The sequence below is a fragment of the Gasterosteus aculeatus genome, chromosome 7, assembly GCF_964276395.1.
Source record: "Gasterosteus aculeatus chromosome 7, fGasAcu3.hap1.1, whole genome shotgun sequence".
NCBI classification, from domain to species: Eukaryota; Metazoa; Chordata; class Actinopteri; order Perciformes; family Gasterosteidae; genus Gasterosteus; species Gasterosteus aculeatus.
The window spans coordinates 22,998,508-23,019,526 of record NC_135694.1 but is presented as its reverse complement, the minus strand read 5'-3'; the positions used below and the strand labels follow the sequence as shown (position 1 = coordinate 23,019,526).

Below are 21,019 nucleotides of genomic sequence, written 5' to 3'. Positions count from 1 at the left end.
AATGGCCATGTCATTTCACGCCAGGTCGATGCGGTACTGTACGCACCATATGATTTCATAGGTTAGAGCAGGATCTAATCTAATAGCATCGTAGTTAAATGTCACTACACCATTGCACTGCGTTGTTTTGACACTGTTACTGTTACTGGAAGAAACTATGGTGTTCCGACCCACTGACACCATCTTCTCATCACGGTCAAGGACTGATGATCCGCACGTTGTGGTTCCATGAACAACCAGCCCTGACATCTCGAGAGTATCTGTCTTTGCGGTGGGACACACAGTTTTCAACGTTAGTTTAACGGCTATTCATAGTAGCCTCCGGATTAAGACGGGACCTGTTAATCAGGTTAGAGAGCAAGGAGAACGTACAATACTGGGTGATGCAAATCGCACGACGTGTTGACATGCAATGAGCAGTGTGTTTGTCTCTCTCCGTGCAGACCACAAACCCACACTTGCATTTGCCGGATGGCACAGCAGTCCCGAACTGGGGGAGATCAGGGGAGGGTACATTATCCCTGTGGGATACAGCGTCAACAAGACTCCACAACTGTCACACGTGTACTCTCCCCCAAGTGAAAGCCGACTGCACCGCTACGATTTACGGCTTTTCCGATTTGCTCGTTTAATTCCACCGACAATGGAATGGAAGAGATTCTCGTCGACGCCATTTTTTTTTAGAGCAACTGTCTATTGAAGTGGGAAACTTTGCTAGACGGCGTCCAACGTTAGCTGCTAGCTTGTTGGCCGTTAGCTCGCCGGCGCCGTTGTGACAGTTGACGCTTGGCTGTCGTCACCAGGTTGCTTTACGTTGATGTAACGCTAATTGTTCCTGCGGTAGAGCGGCACGTACGACAAAGACAACGGTCATTTGCTGTCAGTGAACAATTCAGCCACCGTTATACTCGAAGTCACCGTGGCCGTCTTTGTCGTGCAGGGAGACCGTATGTGGTTAGAGTAGCGGTTTAGCATCGCCAACGCGTTAGCTTGCGATTTCACACTTTGATTTCGCACGGACTGCATTGCGCTCGTCTGTGATTTAAGTGTCAGCCAAATCCTCTGACTGGATTAATCACCCGTCCACACCCCACTGCTCGACCTATGTGGATTCATTTAAAGCAGGTGAGTCGGTCGCTGACTTTATCTCTGTGCTAATTAACGACGCCTCCAACAACATGCTGCGGTGATTTAAATACGGGTTCGCGAGTTAGGCAGCTAGCTAGCTAACTAACTATCTAACCAGAAGTTGCTGTCACAACTTGTGCGGCCGGTCGGACCGACGCATTTTAGTTCTCCTCATTGTTCGCCTCGTTGACAGCGTAACGTAACGGCAGAGCACACGCATGGTGACGGGGAGCAGGGCGAGCGAGCTAACGCTGCCGTGCGGCTGGTGTGTTGTAACTATACTGGTAACGTCAACGATGGCTTCGCCCGATGAGCGTTAGCCCCGGCTAACATTGGCTCGCTAATCCGCTTTCTGTAACTATCGCCGCGAGCAGTGCCACTCCCTGGTGTTTTGTTTTCGTGCACTGTGACTGGACTTTAAGGGGAAAGTCTGCTGTGATTGCGTCTGTTTTTTTGTTTTTTTGTTGGGAAGTTTGATCTGCGGGGGCCGGAGGGGGGGGCGTTCGGATAGCTAGCAGTGTGACGGTAGGTGACATCGGTCAAGACTCTGTGTGTGTGTGTGTGTGTGTGTGTGTGTGTGTGTGTGTGTGTGTGTGTGTGTGTGTGTGTGTCGTACGAAGACGTCTGACATTGTTTTTTACAAAGCATCGTTGGCCACGAGAGCCCCGACAAAGTCGTTGCGATGGTCGTGGTGTAAGCGGCGAGGAGCGCATCCATCTGTCGCCGATGGCGGTTTTCGTGCATCGACGTGAATCGCATTCCTCAGTTTTCCGTGTTTATGTTGCGTAACACTGGACACCACTCCGGCAGGATAGTGTTTCTCTTCTTCTCGGCTTATCTGTTAGCGCCCAACTTAATGCGTGCCACGCTGGATCTGCAACACAACGATTTGAACACAAACTGTTTTTTTTAATAGGACTGATTCACGTTGCCATTCACGCAACAGAAACGGGGATCTGTCAACTGTGATGTTGAAGACGTGATGGCTGATACACCTACACATGCTCTGTATTGTTATACACTGCTGTTTATGTTCCTCCATTAGCACTGCAGTCCTGTCTTTGTTGTTCTGTACAGAGGAACAGACTGTCCACGTTACCCTTGCAGCCTGCATCCTGCAGCTTATCACTAGTGCTCTTGCTCTGTTTATCACACACTTCCTATGCTCACTGTAACCCGTGCGGATACGTTACACCTCTTCATGCCTACCTGTTTTGCATGCGTCTCAAAACATCAGTTAATTCGTAGGTTTGAACTTGAATCCGTCTTCATTTTTAAGGACTAGCTGGTGGCTGATGATCGCCGCGATGCGTGACAATCCCACGCAAGGTTAGATTTTCTTGTTCGCCAGTGTTGTTATGGATGGGGGGGGATAAGGGCACACTGCATAATGGATGAAAGTGTCTCCCACGGAAAATGGATTAGACACTGGAGCAAAGCCTGCCCTGCTTGCTGCGCGCTAATGATCCGAGATGGCCGGTGAAAATTGGCCACTGCAGAACAAGTTCCCACAAAACGATCTGCCGAGAACTTTTTTTTTTCACATTCTATGGACCTCATGTAGCCTACTGATTGTACGGCTTCTTCGGTCTTCTCTTTTCCCAGTGTCAACTAAACAAACAGACAGGGGCGGATGTGGCAATTCAGAAAAAGAAAGTGAAATGATAAAGTTACGGTACTATTCCTTAAAAGGACTGTAAGTATCAGCTCACAGGCTTCATTTGAGGTGGGCTGCTCAATAGTTGGATAGAAATCACATAACTGACGAATCAGGCCGAGATAACGAAGACAAGTGAGGAGGGGTCACACAAACAACACAATATCCACCGTCTGCCATTTTTCTGAAGTTAAAGGGTCCACATAGAAGGTGCTCAACTCTATTTTCGGAACATCAGTGTTCAATCACACAACCTTTTACTATGTTACGCTATAGTGGAGTTCTAACAGAGCCACTTCATTCGTGGCTCTCCCTCTGCGTGTCTTGTTATCAATTCTTGCACTCAGTGAAAGCCACAGTCTGTGATTGGTGTGGGGAGCAGGAGCAGAGACACCCCGCCCTCTGTCCCGGGGCTTGGAAATGTGGCGTCTCATGTAAAGCAATTTGAACAACGGCGCACATGTAAGTCTTGAAATGAACTTTGTCTCTAAAGATATACAGCTTATAGCTTATTTTGCTCATAGTCTTTTAAGCAGGGACGTCTTCATGATATTGTTAAAAGAACTCTGTTACCAGTTTACAGCAAGAGAGCAGAAGTATTTCATGTGGACCAGTTATGGATGATACATGGTCGTTTAATCCGCCCTCTGCCTTCCAACTTTGAATTATTTAGTAATTCAGCATCCAGCATCTTACCAAAAGACATTTTGAAAATGCGCATGATAGTAAATATGTATCATTTTCCACAGTTCCACAGAGTTTCCAGTTTTGTAAAAAGGTGTAAATGCACTGCACACCCACACAGGTGATATTGGTTATTCTAGTTGACACTTAAGGCTGAAGCTTGAAACTCCATGTACCTTTATTGTATTTTAAGAATCACTACGGTACGAGTTGTTCTGCCTCAGCAGGTGGGGCGAAACCAGAGTAGGGGAGATGTTGATAAAGTACAATATGCCAAAAGGTGGCGTAATGGGCCGTAGTAAGTCGAGTGCTAAGTAAAACAGCAAATAAGCGCCACATTTGATTGATTTAATAATAATCAATGGTTTTATGTACTTATCAATTTCAACAAGCGAAAACATACAATAACCAGGATGGATGATGTACGTTTTGGGGCTGGGTTTTAATCAGCTTTTCCTTTGTGTGCCCCTCTTGTATACCTATCCTCTCCACATTTTATTATATATCGGCGGAAAGCTTCTGCTGCTCTGCGACCGAACCTGTGCTGCTGAGAGAATTAAACGATGGGGATCAATAAAGTATTTGATTATTTCTCATCCCCTCCATGACACGCCTTGCTGCTCCGCTTGGTGTATTGGCTGCCCCTTCATTAGGCTCCTTTGGGGATTTTACAGCGCAGAGGAAATCAATTCACATAATACAAAAAGAGGGAATCCATTTTCCCGAGCAGTGAGGCAAAACAACTTTCGGGGCATTTCTTGAACACACAGTCCTTTGTGATCCTGCGCTTGCACGGTTTGCAGTCCAGTCCGTCTCTTCCAGATTCAGTCTCATGACTTTGTGCGGGGGGGAAGTGAATGAAAGATACCTGATTGTACATACAGGCAAACTCCGCCTCAGTCGAGTCTGGTGTGGTTAAGTTATATGAGTAAATCTGAAAAGCATCGCCTTTAGCATAACTTACTTTTTCAATTGGTTATGCTTTGAGTTATTGGTGGTGAATTATACATTTCATCAGGAAACCAAATGAAGGAACCACGATTGTTATTTGCACTGCATCCCTCTTAGATCATGACGCAACATGAAATATAAACTAAATATTCATAATTGGTATTGTTTGAAAAAGTATTCAAGACGGGCAATCACTGTTTAACAGAGACATGAATTAATTAACCTACGCCATTCAACCTAATGAAGACCTGAGGATCGTTCATAATGCTTTGTTTTCTACTCCTTGTAAGTGCACTAAGGAGTCACATTTAGTTTGGATTAAAAGCTGATTCTTTGTTTGGATGTCTTAATATTGCCCCAAAGAGCGTGCTGATTCAGGAAAGACATTTTCACGAGGAATGGATGGGAAGTACGTAAAGCTTTGACCGCGTTAAAAACGTTGCTTTGTCCCTCCTGATGTTCATGCTTTGTTAGTGCATCATTAGTGTTGTAACCGATTGTTATTTAGTCCGTATGGTCTTTGCTGAGAAATGAATCATTTTGAGTTCTGTAGTAGTTTTTTACTGTCTAACTCTTTCAAGGTTTTTTGCCTTTCACACAAAAATGACAGCCTTGTTTAGGATGGTTAATATGTTAGTTGTCAAGTGATTGCAGCTTGGTATACAAGTTTCACTTTTTTTTTTCTTCTTTCAGTCAGCTGAATAGTAATAATTAATAATAATTTCATCAGGACAAACCTTGTGACATCCGGCAGCACTGTGGTTTTTGCAGCGGGCCACCAGGTTAGCTGTGTTGTGCAGATCCACAAAGATAAGTTGCCTCTCTTGGTTTATTTCCCACCCACTTGTCTCTCCGACATATGAGTTGTGTTTAGGTGTGAAGCGGGTTACTTACGACCTCTGCCCGGCTGAGGACGAGACAACGAGGTGAGCTTGTAAAAAAGGGGAGTAGTTCTTTAAGGCTGTGTGTTGGTGGTTCTCTTTTAATAGGAAAGGTTCAGGAGAGGAGAGCGCTTGTATTCAGCTTCACGCTCTTTAGGTGTACATGTCAGGAATGTTTACCATCCAGCCAGAATGTCAAACAAGAAAGTTCCTATATATATATATATATATATATATATATATTTTTTTTTTTTATTTATTTATATATATATATATAAAATCAACCTGGTCGCAGCGTATTTTTGCTCGAAATGTGTGCAATAAATGTTGGTAAATTTTAAGAAAAAAGCCGATGATGATTGAATGATTTGAACAAGCAGCTTATGTACATCAGAGCAGTAAACCGGGCGTGGATATTCTGATTTGTATTTTAACCCAATATAGCCTTTTTCTATTTCTAACGGTTTCTCCAGATTATTCCAAGGAACTCTCTTTAGTAGTTTAGCGTGTATGGTGAAGTACACAATGCGCAATATCCGTGCACTCAGAATTATGATGAAATGTGCACAATTATTTCCCTACATGCCTGTTAAATGAGTTAACTAGAGCAAAACGGATTCCCACTCCTTTTTAGAGCGTGCACACAGTCCGATGTGAGGGCCTGTGATTGATCATCCCATGCAGCCCAACCCTCATTACTGCAGGCTACCTCATAGCGGTGGACGTGAAATCGATCCGTGAGCTGGGATATTTGCGTCGCGCAGTCATCCACCAGCTTGCATTACTGCAATAATTGCTAAAACAATCTGAGCCGATGCACTCGGCCGCAGTTGATGGTGTGACTGTGACCTTTCTGAAGAAACCGCATCGCTTTCTTCAAGCAGTTTGCAGTACGTCGTCCTTGTGGTTGGAATGGATGGAAATCGGACTGTCAACTACAATTATGTTCATTGTCAATTAGCGGGTCGACTTAAAATGGTGAATGTAGCTCAACGTTTCCCAAAGCCCAAGATAACCTTTTCATCTTAGCTGTTTTGTCCACAACTCAAACATATTACAGGTTAGAGTCAAAGTTATTGACACTTATAAAAAAAATATTATTAAAAAAAAATATTATTCTAAACAATGAATCAATAATCTATATAGTCTGAGATCTACTCAATGGTTGACTAATAAATCAAGCTTTTATAAAGCGGGTCTTTGAGTCAATTGTGCTTTAGATTTGGTTTTGTGTTACAAAGTCAAAGTCTCCTCACTGACTTCACATGGACTCTTCTTCATACTGTGTTGGATCAGGTTTTCTTTTTCTCTTGCCCTTGCTAACAGCTCTGTTCTCTCTCTCTCTCTCTCTCTCTCTCTCTCTCTACCCCCCGTTTGTCCATGTAGGTGCCCTTGTGCTGGTTCCTTAGGCCCAGCAACCACTGCAGATGAATCGTCAGCTGCTTGGGGCGTAGCTCAGCACTCAGATAGTCCCGTCCCCCTTTGCGTGGGCCATAGGGGACTACAATAAGCAGGATGCCCTCCTCTGTAAGGGCAGGGAGCCTGAAGGATCCGGAGGTGTCTGAGCTGTTCTTCAAAGACGACCCAGAGAAGCTTTTCTCCGACCTCCGGGAGATCGGCCATGGCAGCTTCGGAGCCGTCTACTTTGTACGGCAACTTCCTCTTCACGCTGACTGGTTTTCATCACGGTCATGATCAGTTCAGTACAGGGGAACTTTACTCTCATAGTGGAGTTAAAGTGATCAATATTATGTCAGATTTATCGCTGTTTGATTAGCTGCCGTGTTCCTCTCCATGAATGATACTGCAACTCAAGTCTACTTTACTAGCCAATCAAAGATAGCAGTCAATATATAGTTTGTTTTATTTAGGTACATTGGTGGGATTCCAATGCGCCAGGGTTTGTCTTAGATATACAAAGTGTTGCTAATTTATTAAGGAACACAAACAGTTTGAGTACAGTGGAGGTTTTTAATGTGTAAAGTGACTCGCAGTAGCTTTTTCTGAATGAACTTTTGTTCTTTACACTACACAGTTTGGTTAACGAAAGTACACGAGGTCTTCAAAAACGCCATTCCTTGATGAGAGAATTAGATATAGTGAATGCTATGTTTGAGATGTGAACCCACAACTTACTTTTTGTTTCCAAGGCACGGGATACACGCACAAATGAAGTGGTGGCAATTAAAAAGATGTCCTACAATGGCAAACAGTCTAATGAGGTGAGAAAAGATTAGTTCTATGTATCATTTATGCATGTGTCTGTGTGTGCATGTATATGTATGTATACATTTTTACACAGTACAAACATGCCATGACTCTTTATTCAAAACTGTTTTTAAAAATGAAACATTGATCAATTATTATTACCAATAACTACTCTCTTATATTCCGGCAGCAACATGCCTTCTTTATAATGATGACTGATTTTATTGATGTGGATGACAAAAATGATTTATTATTAGTATTGTCATCTTTAGAACTATTTCAAAACAAAATGTTCATTTTAGGGTTAAAGACGACGTATATGCTTCTTTATGATCTTACTCTACAACCATCATTTAACTCTTTTTTTTTTTTTTTTTTCGATTTTCAGTTTATGAAAGTTAATCCTAACATGTTATATATTGAGCATATCGTCATATTCGGCTGTATCTAGCTCCACCCTCTCGTGTCCCTCCTGCTTGCAATAAGCCAAGATGGTGGCGGCCAAAATGCAGAATTCGGTGTTTCAAAACAGCCGTCCTCAAACCAATGCTTGACATCACAGTGACCACGTCTACTTTTTAAATGCAGTCCATGGTCACACCTTCCGTGCCACATTCTGACAGTACAGGATCTTGAATTGCAGTACGTATATCTTCTACTAACATTTGCAACCAGATATGAAATGCTGTCAGAATATCATATCATGGTTAATGTGACCAAAAGTATCTGGTTATCTGTATTATTGTGATATTGTTAAAAAGTACTGATGCACAGTTTTCATTTATTATTATTATTATTATTATCATCATTATCTCACTCGTGTATATATTCACACACAGTATATCTTCTGTGTTGTAATTGAGTACCTGCAAAGAGCCCAACAATAAACATAAATACTAAGGAGTCTTGTGCAGCCGTCCAGCCTGGTTTTAGAAGCTGGTTGACCTTATTGATCAGTCTGCCCTCAGGTTAAGTTGTTGCTTACTTCAGGGCTAACCACCACCGTAATCCTTTAATCAGTGGATAGCAGCAAGACACTGGAACTTCCCCTTTTTAAAAAGTCATCTTAAAAAGAAAAATCCCCGGTGCGTGCGTTGGCAATACACGGACATAATCAAACAAGGTTTTAATGATTACATTTTAAACGGTAATACAAAATGTCCTGAATTATGCAATCCATCATCAAGCAGCCGGCATACTTACTTCTCTATTTGAAACAAACAGAAGGCTTATGTCTGCAATGAATATTCACATCAAATAGCTAAAGGTCACCCGTCTGCACTCGATTTCAGGGTTGTCGTCCCAGATACAGTTTACTCACAGTTCACTGCGTTATTTCAGATTAGCTATAATCAGATTACAGATAATCTCTGAAGAGATCCACCATACTCCTATTTGCACCGCAAGACCCTTAACTGCACACACGCACGCACACACGCATGCACACGGTCACCTGTGGTGCACGAAGCCAAGCGATGCATTGCATGTTTTACGTCCATGGACCCTTCTCTCTCCCAACAGAAATGGCAGGACATTATAAAAGAGGTCAAGTTCCTGCAGAGGATCCGGCACCCAAACAGTATAGAATACAAAGGTTGTTACCTGCGTGAGCACACAGCATGGGTAAGAACAACAGTTGGTAACAACTGGAAGATTACATCATTCTGCAATGTAAAAAGATCTGTGTGTCCACGCGTAGCTATTCACGACTTTATTTTTATTTTAGCTGGTGATGGAGTACTGTCTTGGCTCAGCCTCAGATCTGCTAGAAGGTGAGCAGCAGGTGTTGCATGTTTCTGTGTCCGTGCCAAACAGATTTGACCCCTTCGCAGGAGATCAAATGTAGGGCTGAAAAAAAATACATGAACATTGATGTCTTCACCTGTTGATTTTTTTTTTTTTTTTTTTTTCATGTCAAATTATTTTATCTCCTTCAGTTCATAAAAAACCGTTGCAGGAAGTAGAGATTGCTGCCATTACGCATGGTGCACTGCAGGGCCTGGCCTACCTCCATTCCCACAATATGATCCACAGGTGAACGGTTTCTTTTACATGACCTAACATTATTTTTTAGAGACATGTAAGCAGGCTGTAAACACTTCCACATCCCCCGTGCTCTCCCTTGCTTTGACGCCGGTGCGTTTCTCTCTTTCAGGGATGTGAAGGCCGGTAACATTCTGCTCACAGAGCCGGGGCTCGTCAAACTAGCAGACTTTGGCTCGGCTTCCATTGCCTCACCTGCCAACTCCTTCGTGGGAACGCCGTATTGGTAAATCAAAATAAAAAAGTGTATAATGTAAAATGTTGACAGTCTATTTGGAGAATCATGGATTGGTGAAATGGGTTTACGGTAAAGGGTATTTACTTATATTTGCATATCTCATATGTTGTCTGCTCAGGATTGAGATGACATCTTTGAGTTTTTACGTTTCCTCAGTGCTTAGATGAGTCAGGAAAACTATTTCATTTTAAAACCATAAAGTCGCCTTTTGGTTAGTAGAGTAATATAAATATGATTATTACCCCAGTACGACTGTGACTGCTTATCCATTAACGTCTTCTCTCTTTTTATTTTTTTTTAAATTGACTGTTAACCTAATTTATTTCTTTTCTATTTCTCACATTTACTTCTCCTCTCGGCTACCACATGAAGGATGGCCCCAGAGGTGATTCTAGCTATGGACGAGGGCCAGTATGACGGGAAAGTGGATATCTGGTCCTTAGGGATCACCTGTATAGAATTAGGTTGGTGACCGTATGTGTGTATTTCATCTTTTAAAATGGAGCTTTGGTAATAATAACCTAAACGTAGTGCAAAATCTACTTGTATACACAATCTGAAGGTACAAAGGTTACAAAATCCTGACATGCTATCTGATCTAAACAAAGGACTTTTGATGAGGTGTTTGAGTGCAAGAACTAATGCCAGTGACTAACTTCTGACTAAGATTTGGTTTTGATTAGAGGTTATGTTAATTCAGCAATTGGGAAAGGTAATTCAATTTGTTTAGCATGGCAGCAAAACGTTTGCCTCAGAGGGTTTTACAATCTGTACACAAACGGGCATCTTCTGTCTTAAGCCCGAAACATTAGCACACTTTAGGCAGAGCAACAGAGGAGGGATCCCTCTCCCAGGATGGACAGAAGAGGAATAGATCTCATTCACCAATAGTAACATATCCGATTTAATGAGAAGGGATACACACAGTGACTTGTCATTTCTATTCCAGCTGAGAGGAAACCTCCCTTGTTTAACATGAATGCGATGAGTGCCTTATACCACATAGCGCAGAATGAGAGCCCCAGACTGCTGTCCAGTGAATGGTGAGAGGCCGCACTACAAACATGTGTATCAGCTAATGTTTTGTTTTTTGCGCCTACAACTAAGATGCTTACTTCAGTGACTGGCTGTCGGTATCCGTGTCTCACACTACATCTCGCTCTCTTTGTTTCAGGACGGATTACTTTAGAAACTTCATCGATTCTTGCCTTCAGAAAATCCCCCAAGACAGGCCACACTCTGACGACATGCTGGGGGTGAGTGAGCGAACGTGCCGTACGAACGACCAACACGTGAACAGAGAGCGGGGGCGGTTTGTCAAGACGGAGGATTGACAAAGCCCTCTGATGTCTGCTCTGCTCGCTTCTCTACCACATAAGCTTCTACTTTGATTTACTTTCAATTTCACACAAGCACGCACACAACCACAACATGTCGCACACACGGAGCTTGTTTTTTTGTAAAGAACACAGATGTAACTACTGAAGAGATGCGACTTCTGCATCAACTGTAAAGTAACTTAGCAGCTGTCACTTAGGCCATAATGGGCCATCATTATTGCTAATGGAAGCTGTCCTTAGGGTACGCAAACACTACACAATGTCTGTAATTTAATACTCGTTCTAGTATTCCAATGTTCAACGTCACACTGTTTAAATGCTTCTCAATGAGACTTTCTTCAGTTCTCTGCCCCAACGGAAACTGCAAATGGAAATTCTTGAATTTTTCTTTTGATAATAAGCCGCCATCTGCATGTCAAACCAAACTACACCGGTTGCGTTGATCACTGAGCCTGACTAATGTTGGCAGTGTAAAACAAACAGCCGTACACATGAAGTGACCGTGCCATGTGTCTTTACATTCCATTCTATTCCAGGTCATTTATCTGACACTTTTATCCAAAGCGACTTACATTGCATTTTTTTAACCCATGGCTTTTTACATTTTTGCCTGTCTTATTGAGAATGCTGAGAACAGTCTTCTTCTTCTTCTTCCTCGTTGACTCTTTTTATGATGCTCTGTTCCCCTCCTCTCCAGCATGCGTTTTTACAGCGTGAGCGTCCAGACTCTGTGTTGATGGATCTTATTCAGAGAACCAAGGACGCAGTGCGAGAACTGGACAATCTGCAGTACCGCAAGATGAAGAAGATCCTCCTTCAGGAGGCCCACAACGGGCCCACAGCAGAAGCCCCCGACGGAGACGAGGTGTCTTTTTTTATTTTTATGAAAATCAAGCTAAAGCTACGTTGCAAGAATAATATTTGTTTGTTCAGAAATCCATTTATGCAATTATACCATTTTGAAAAATAACCAAGCATGCACTGGTTTGTATTCATGTCCCTCTCTCTCCTTGCTCCCTTGCCGTCTCTCTTTGTGCTCTTTCCTTGCCGTCTCCAGGATCTGGAGCCTGGCGGAGGTCGGACAGGAACTGTGAACAGTGTTGGGAGTAATCAGTCCATTCCCAGCATGTCCATCAGCGCCAGCTCCCAGAGCAGCTCCGTCAACAGTCTGAACGAAGCGGCCCAGGACAGCCGCAGCGAGCTGGACCTGATGGAGGGAGACCACACAGTCATGTCCAACAGCTCCGTCATACACCTCAAACCGGTATGTCGATATATACATATATTTCTGGAATACTTTTGTCTCACGTCGCTTTGGTTTTTCCACCACCTCAACGTGAAATACAGTAACTGTTTATTCTGCTGCCTCATGTCACCAGGAGGAAGAGGAGAGTTTCTCTGAGGAGCAGGCAGCCAGCAGCCCCCCCTCTGAGCCTCAGCCCACACCAGCTCTGGCCCCCAGGAAGCACTACCGCAACAGGGAGCACTTTGCCACTATACGCACGGCGTCACTCGTAAGAACACACCTGCTTACGCCTCTATACATCTCACCTGCTAATTGTATTTATTAGTGTGTTTGTAACGGAGAGGATATATTTAGTGTATAAACATACATCCTTTTGTATGTTTGACAAAAGGTTTGAGTATATTAGAAATATTGTACTTAAAGTCTTTTAGCATTTCTGTTATACCTCTACACAGAGGAGTAGTACGTTTTCATCCTTCTGTATAAAAAAAAAAAAAAAAAAAAAGCACCCTCTCAGATTTTTATTTTTTATAACCTGTTTCACATTATCTGAACCAGAAGAGGCCCTGCTGGTTCTCACCTGCGTCCACATCCAAAATGTCCCTCTGAGGGATCAATAAAGTATCTATCTATCTTGCAGGTGACCCGTGAGATGCAGGAACACGAGCAGGACTCGGAGCTGCGTGAGCAGATGTCGGGATACAAACGCATGAGACGGCAGCATCAGAAGCACTTGATGGGCCTGGAGAACAAGCTGAAAGGGGAGATGGACGAGCACAGGCTGAGGCTGGACAAAGAGCTAGAGAGTCAGAGGAACAACTTCACCCAGGAGATGGACAAGCTGCTCAAAAAACACCAAGCAGCCCTGGACAAAGACGTAAGTGAACGACGGAAAAATAGAAGTGGCCACTGGTACTGGGATGTCAATGCTAACCATGAATGTTTTCAATGCAGGTCCTGATAACTGAAGCGAATGCTTTTTTTGTGTCCCACTTGATGTTGGTGTTTGCTTTAGCTGAAGACTTTTACCAACGATGAGAAGAAGTTCCAGCAGCACATCCAGGTGCAGCAGAAGAAGGAGCTCAGCAGCTTCTTGGAATCACAGAAGCGGGAGTACAAACTACGCAAGGAGCAGCTCAAAGAGGTGACACACTTGACACAGATAATTGGGGATATGTAAGTGTTTTCAAGGTCAACACCTGGAACTCACTCTGCTTTGTTGGGATACCGTTTTTCTCTTTTTATTATACTTTTGGTACAAGTAAAATAACAGAATCACCCATCACAGTTCTTTAAAGCCCAGGGCGAGGTCTTCAGACTTGGTTGACTTGTCTTGTTTGACAATCGGTCCAAAAGCCAAATATATTCACTTAATTAATACAACAAACAACCACAAATCCTCATCGACGATTTGCGTACCTCTGCTGTAGTTTTTTTTTGCACTTTTGCTTGAGAAAAGCGTTTAAACAAATAGATTAATACCAAATAGTCACCGATGCCTTTTTTGCTGAGCGAGTAATAAATAAATTTACTCGTTGTGTCAATGTCTATAATATCATAACGGCCCAGTAATTGCAATGCCCTGACATGCTGAAAGAAAGCAAAATATTACCTGTGTTGCAGGAACTGAGCGAGAACCAGTCCACCCCCAAGAAAGAGAAGCAGGAGTGGCTGTCCAAACAGAAAGAGAACATCCAGCACTTCCAGGTGAGGAACTCTCAAACAACATGTTGCACTTGACACCGTCTGTGGAATCCGCGATATTAACCAGCGTTGATTCCCAGGCGGAGGAGGAAGCCAACCTGCTGAGGAGACAGAGGCAGTACCTGGAGCTGGAGTGTCGACGGTTCAAACGCAGGATCCTCATCGCCAGACACAACGTGGAGCAGGATCTGGCCAGAGAGGTACTTAGTAACACCGAGACAAACCCGCCACCACCACTCACTCCAATGTCTCTAGAGTGATTTTACTTATTTGATTGCTGTCAACCAGCATTTTCTCCTCCTCTTTTGTTTTTTAGGAGCTTAACAAACGACAGACACAGAAGGACCTCGAGCATGCCATGCTGCTCAGACATCACGAGTCGATGCAGGAGCTGGAGTTCAGGCACCTGGGGACGATCCAGAGGGCGAGGGCAGAGCTGATTCGGACCCAGCACCAGACGGAGCTCACTAACCAGCTGGAATACAATAAGAGGAGGGAGAGGGAACTGAGGCGCAAGCATGTGTTGGAGGTCCGACAGCAGCCGAAGAGCCTCAAGGTACGTGTACTCGTATTAAAAAAAGAACAAAAATGTAACCGACCCCTCTGCACACTTTCCCTCAACCTTTTTTTGTTTCCTAGTCTAAGGAGCTTCAGATTAAAAAGCAGTTCCAGGATACTTGTAAAACCCAGACCAGGCAGTACAAGGCCCTCAGAAACCATCTGCTGGAGACGACGCCCAAGTCCGATCACAAGGCCGTTCTCAAGAGGCTTAAGGAGGAGCAGACCAGGAAGCTGGCCATCCTGGCCGAGCAGTACGACCACTCCATCAACGAAATGCTCTCCACGCAGGCCGTAAGTACCCGAAGATCAACAAGGCATTTTTGTCCAAACAACTGGATATTTTTCTCGCTGACCATTCTCTGTAAACGCTAGAGATGGTTGTATTTGAAAATTCCAGTAGATCAGCAGTTTGCGACGTACTCCGGACAGCCCGTCTGGCACCAACTACCAAGCCACGTTCAAAGTCACTTAGATCCCCTTTCTTCCCCATTCCGATGCTCTGTTTGAACTTTGTCAAACAAGTTGTCTTGACCACGTCAACATGCCTAAATGCATTGAGTTGCAGCTGATAAGCAATTTGTGTTAACAAGCAATAGAACAGGTGAACCTAATAAAGTGAGCACATTATTGTTATTGAGCCCAATGTCACTGAGCTTTCATCAGATGACTGATGAAATCTAGTTATTCTGGTTTTATGGCTTTTATGGCTGTTTTCTCGGGACATAACTGAGAGATATTTCACTGAAATGGAGCCTAGAATGACTGCGTTAATAAAGAAGGTCTTCCATATAGCTTTACCATTCCATCTTCACGTCTACCTACTCGCCCTCAGCTGCGGTTGGACGAGGCCCAAGAGGCGGAGTGTCAGGTTCTAAGGGGACAGCTGCAGCAGGAGCTGGAGCTACTCAACGCGTACCAGAGCAAGATCAAGATGCAAACGGACGCTCAACACGACAAGGAGCGGAGGGAGCTGGAGCAGAGGGTCTCTCTGCGGAGAGCTCTGCTGGAGCAGAAAGTAAGAGAGGCCATTCTTGCACCGTCCAGTGCAAGAATGTGTGCTGCATTGATTTTGTTTTTAGGTGTAACCTAAAACATTTGAGAGGTTAATCTTTCTTTGTTCAAACAAGACTGGATCCTTTCTAAGAAGACCAATGACACACTTTTCCTTGGTCACTCAATGAATGATGAATTTAACTCCTCTGCTGACTGTTTGTCTCTGCAGATTGAAGAGGAAATGCTGGCGCTGCAGAACGAACGCCTGGAGCGGATCCGCTCGCTGCTGGAGCGCCAGGCCCGAGAAATCGAGGCTTTTGACTCTGAGTCCATGCGGCTGGGCTTCAGCAACATGGTGCTCACTAACCTGGCGTCCGACTCCCAGGCCGGCTGGGGGGGTGGAGGTGGCCAGGGGGCTCAGGGGGGAGGCCACTGGTCCGGAGGAGGAGGAGGAGGAGGAGGAGGAGGAGGTGGAGGTGGAGGTGGAGGCGGAGGCGGAGGAGGCGGCCACCACAGTCATCACCACCAGGGAGGCTCCAGCTCACAGCAGCCCTGGGGTCACCCCATGCTAGCTGGGGGCCCGCCGCCCTGGAGCCTCCATCACCCTGGAGGAGGGAATCAGAGGGGGAGCGCGGGAGGCGCAGGAGGGGTGAGGAATAGCCCACAGGCCATGAGGAGGACGTCATCAGGGGGGAGAAATGACCAGGGCATGAGCAGGAGCGCCAGCATCACCTCTCAGATCTCCAACGGATCCCATCTGTCGTACACATAGAACACACAATTGTCGTGCAGTAGAACCGAGGTGACACGCAGACGCACAATATGCATGCACCACACGTGTTCTTCACATAGATGTACTGTGGGACACAAGTGTGTTTGACACATGATGCACAGTACTGAGAAAGTTGCTCCCCCATCCCCAAAGCTCTTACATCAGTTCTGTGGAAACCCCAAAGTCTCGAGGCTGAGTTGGCTGAGGGCCACTTGCAGTATGCAACTGTGCAATAGTGTCATTTTTACTGTATGTCAGAGCTTTTTTTATGTGTTTTGCCATGTTCGTTTCTGCTGTCATAGACCCACGGCAGCGTTTTCATATTACCTACAGTGGAGGTTTTTATCACAAGTCTGTTTGCAGCATGCTGTTTAATATGAGTGAGGGGTAGACCCGAGGCTTTCAGATGTTTTGCAATCAATTATGCCATTTTAAGAATCCCATTAAAAATGTGTTCCCTCAAATAACTCACAGCTTGAGATTTAAGGACGGACACCTGACAGTTTGGAACGTTTTTTTATATTGCTGTTCATGTGCACTTGTGGTGAGAAGGCAGGAGGTAATATTGCGTTCTGATTAAGATCAGAACGTTTTGGAACGCGTTCGGAAAAAGAAGAAATTGTGTTTTAAATACAAGTGGGTAGCTCCAACTTTAAAGAATTAGCACAGAGACGTCCCAAGTTGCAAAATTCGGTTCAGGTCTGAGTGACTGAGAGGGAATCTAACCGGTGGAATGAAGTGAGCAGGGCTGTACTGGAATGAGTTAGCAATGGGTGCACAGATGCCAAAGGTGCAGCGTCAGATGTGTCATTAGAATTATCCATGCCAACATGCCGTTAGGTATTGAATAAGACCGTGCCAGAGACTTTAATTGAAAGTTCAGGTAATACAACGGGGCCAAGTTCAATGCTGGATTGGAGGAGAGAAGGGAATCCGTGCATACTCTGCCTCATTGGCTCTTGGGTTTCCACAGAGCGCCGCCCACTCGTATCTCAGCCTCATGACAGGGATGGGACTTCAGAAGCCCCCAACCACAAAAGTATGTTCACCTCTCACTCGTTTGCGATCATTTTCTGGTCCAATCTGGCGCCGTGTAGCTCGGTGACAGCGATGCCTGTGGATCAACACTCGCGCAAAGCGTCACTGCTGGATGTCAAACACTCGCACTTAATAATTGATGGATCACATTCACACACAAAGATACGTTTAATAGTCATTTATTTATTTATTTTTATTCCCCAGTCAAACAGTTTTTACGCACTTGGTTGATGATTGCATGAACAGGAGAAACACAAAAAATGAGATTGAGACAAAAAAATGAATAAAAAAAAAAAAATCTGAATTTTCTAATAATAATGCACGTAGTAGATGTTGCCTGGGTTGGTTTTAAATAAGCAACACGGCAGAATTCCTTTTTGGGGCAACAATGGTTTGCCTGATTTGTGAATGAGGGGAGCATCACCGGCCCTCTGCTGGTTGGGGATTGCTGAGCGACGCGTTGGGTCGATGGGCGGTGATGCTGGGATCTCCGCTGCCATGACCCTGCGACCTCCTCTGGTCCGACATCCCGCTCTGCCTCACCCACCCCTCCCTCCAAACCCGGGGCCCCCGACGTCCTGCTGTGACCAATAACCTCCCTGATTCCCTCCACCTTTGCCCCCCCCTCCTCCTCCTCCTCCTCTTCCTGAGCCCGGTTTCGTCTTCATCCCTCCCTGATCTGTTCGGAAAGAGCTCTTTAAGTGAGAGAAGAAAACATGAATATGTATTATTATATAAATGTTATAAGAAAGGATTATAATAAAGTAATAGATAAAGTTGGAAGTCTAATTGTGAAATGCAGACATTATGCATTGTATGATTTTCAGAGGTGGAATGTACAGTAATCTTGTTAATATTGTATATTCTGAATTTGATAATATGGAAATCTCGTTGACAAATCAAAGACAAATTAAGTAGTTGTGATGTGGTTTTTGGACCAGCGGTATTCACATGAACATTGAATTAACAGCCGCTGGGTTCTGTGGGAATGTTAACAGCGCCGCTCCGGGTCCGATCGCCTCGAGTAAAAGGGCCACTTTTTGCTGAATGCTGAATGAGGATGTTTTTTGCACATAGTTTGAGATCTGGTGAGGTGCAGCCTTTTCCTTTGCAATGGCTGCTTATAATTAATTGACCGTATGATACCCGATTTAGGTGACTCGTCCTGTCTATTTAGTTTTTTTTTAATGTTTTTTAAAAGACTACGGTCAAGGTTCTACCATAGAAAACTGAAATATTTCAAGGTATAAAGACCTATAGAATTAGGAAATTTTAACATTTGGCTGCACAAACAATGTTTAGTGCAACAGAAATTCTTGCACAAGACAGTGAAAATATATCTGTTGTTTTGATATAAAGGTCTTGGGTGTTGGGTCCACAAATACAATTTGGACTTTTTGTGGTGGTCGTACACGAAGCATTTCCACAAGTATCGGCCTTTTCTTGTATCTTACCACCCGGAATCTGTAATCCTGTTTGCCTGTGTTGGCTAACTTCCAGAAAGTGAAAAACAAACAGAATCTTGTGGTCCCATCTTTCTCTGCAACATCTTTCATCAAACCATTTTCCAGGTCTGCAGTGTTTTTATTTGGTTTTAAGCCATGGCCATTAGTTCTTCAGGTGTCTGCAGGGGGCCAAACGAGTGGCAGATCCCCACCGTGTGTTGCACGAGGTGGTCGGAGAGTCTGGCTTCAGACCTTGGACACTGAGTGGGATCAGTTGCACTGCTTGCACAAGTGGTGGACCGGATTAAAGCTCCCGTGACGCCCCTCGGTGTCGCTGACTGGCGGTTGCCATTGGTTGAAAGGAGGCTGGAGGCGGGGTTACGTCTCTGTACAGTCTGTTTCAGTCAGTATTCCCTTTATCTCTCCTGTCATTTGGTGGATCTTGCTGTTTTATCGCCGTAATCCAGAGACCTTTATTAAACTGTATTAAATTGTATAGATTGTGCAAAAAGATGAATGTCGCATAGCGAAGAGAAAAATGTATAAAATAACGTCTAGGGGATAAATGTAATATTTTGTTTGTAATTACTATTTTTTGTTGGAAGAGGGCTACTGGATAAAGAATGATCTGTAATAAAGTAATTTTAATATTTCTTTGTCCCATTGTGTTTTTGTGTGTGAGGTGCGTGAGTCAGTGAATTGACACAGCTGCACTCTGGACACAAGCCTCTTGTTTAAACTGCATCACCTCTCTTTTGTTGAAGCTGCATTTTCTGAAAAGTAATAAATCTAGTTTTAAAACCCTTAATCCCGTTTTTTAACCTTTTAGGAAATGGAATTTTAAAGGTGTGAAGCCTTTCTGCGGCCGTATTGTTTTAGCTTGATTCACTAAAAATCACGTGTCCCCCTTGATCAGTATTATAAAGCATTCCAGTGTACACAAAAATGTGTAAGTGTCTCTTATCAAATTCATTTAAAATGTGCTGTAGCCTACACCAACACTCATTAAAATACTAATTAAAAAACAAAGAAACATTGAGTTCTGCTCAGCCAAACTTTGCTTTTGTGGGAAAGGATTTTCTATTCACATAGTCCCCTTCATCGAGTGCAGGCGCAGTAATAGGAATATGTGTCCCATCTATGCATCCTATCACATTTGGAAGCCCTGCAAAATGACAGCTAATTAAGCTTCTGAGGTCGCAGCAGAATGTACATCATAATTAAAAAAAATATAATATGATTTCTACATCAGTCACCTGCAATCCTGTGGAATTCCTCTTTGAGGTTTGTGTCCGGGAAACACGCGTTTCAGTGCGAGGGGAACTTTCCTCACACCTCTACAAACTGTTGCCTTGCCAAAGTGCTCTGCATCCCTGATGTTATAAAGAAAACTACCATTTGCAAAAAAAACGTAGCGCGATGCACAAGATTTGCTCTGATGTGAGTGCACGTCCGCGGTGTGTGAGGTTGGTGATATACGGCCGGAGAATGTTAGTGAGATCAATGATACCTTGTGAGGAAAAGCGGTAGCGTTCTAACAGAAATTCCTCTGGAAATGATAAAACGTCTAATCTGGGTCGGAAGACTCTCTCGCGACGTAAAGCATTTCGAATCACTGAGGCTTCGATTGGATTTGGTAGGAATGGGCAATCCATGTCTACCAGCTTTCTTCATGTGGGAGGAGACGGTAGAAACTCTGGGTTTCTTATAGTAAACCTGCCAGCGAGCAGGTTATGTCCACAGAGTCTGTTACCATGGTGATTGACTCAGTTTCAGTTACCTCTCTATCTAGAACGCATAAGAGTTTCCCTGATCTCAGGTTTAACTTACTCTGAGTAGAAGTCATTTTACTACCAAGTACGTCTTCTATGTCCTAGTATGGGAGTAAAACAATTGGAGCAGTACATTTGGAATCCTGTAGGAAAAGGAAACGATGCTCCCCTCGTTACAGACCAGTGAGTTGCTGACAGTCCGTGACCCATTTAGTGGAGCACTTTGCAGCGAAACAGATTAAACATTCTCCTCAGGAGTGGAAACCGCAAAAAATCGGCCCTTCAACTGGCAATAAACAATGTAACTGTCAATACGGTGATGATGCATCCGTTATGTTTTGTCAACTCACTTCAAGCT

At 44.0% G+C, this 21,019-nt stretch overlaps 1 protein-coding gene across 1 annotated transcript; it reads left to right on the top strand.

The window, feature by feature from the left end:
• Positions 1–374: 374 nt before the first annotated feature.
• On the top strand, positions 375–19,542 carry LOC120821967 (serine/threonine-protein kinase TAO1). Its single transcript, XM_040181138.2, has 21 exons — positions 375–1,125; positions 6,688–6,948; positions 7,452–7,523; positions 9,031–9,132; positions 9,236–9,281; positions 9,447–9,543; positions 9,665–9,778; positions 10,163–10,254; positions 10,740–10,833; positions 10,965–11,046; positions 11,828–11,995; positions 12,188–12,394; positions 12,510–12,644; positions 13,017–13,253; positions 13,392–13,520; positions 14,000–14,083; positions 14,161–14,280; positions 14,397–14,636; positions 14,720–14,932; positions 15,474–15,656; positions 15,864–19,542. The coding sequence occupies exons 2-21, from the start codon at positions 6,817–6,819 to the stop codon at positions 16,404–16,406; spliced, it is 3,090 nt and encodes a 1,029-aa protein (XP_040037072.2). The 5' UTR covers positions 375–1,125; positions 6,688–6,816; the 3' UTR covers positions 16,407–19,542.
• Positions 19,543–21,019: the final 1,477 nt, after the last annotated feature.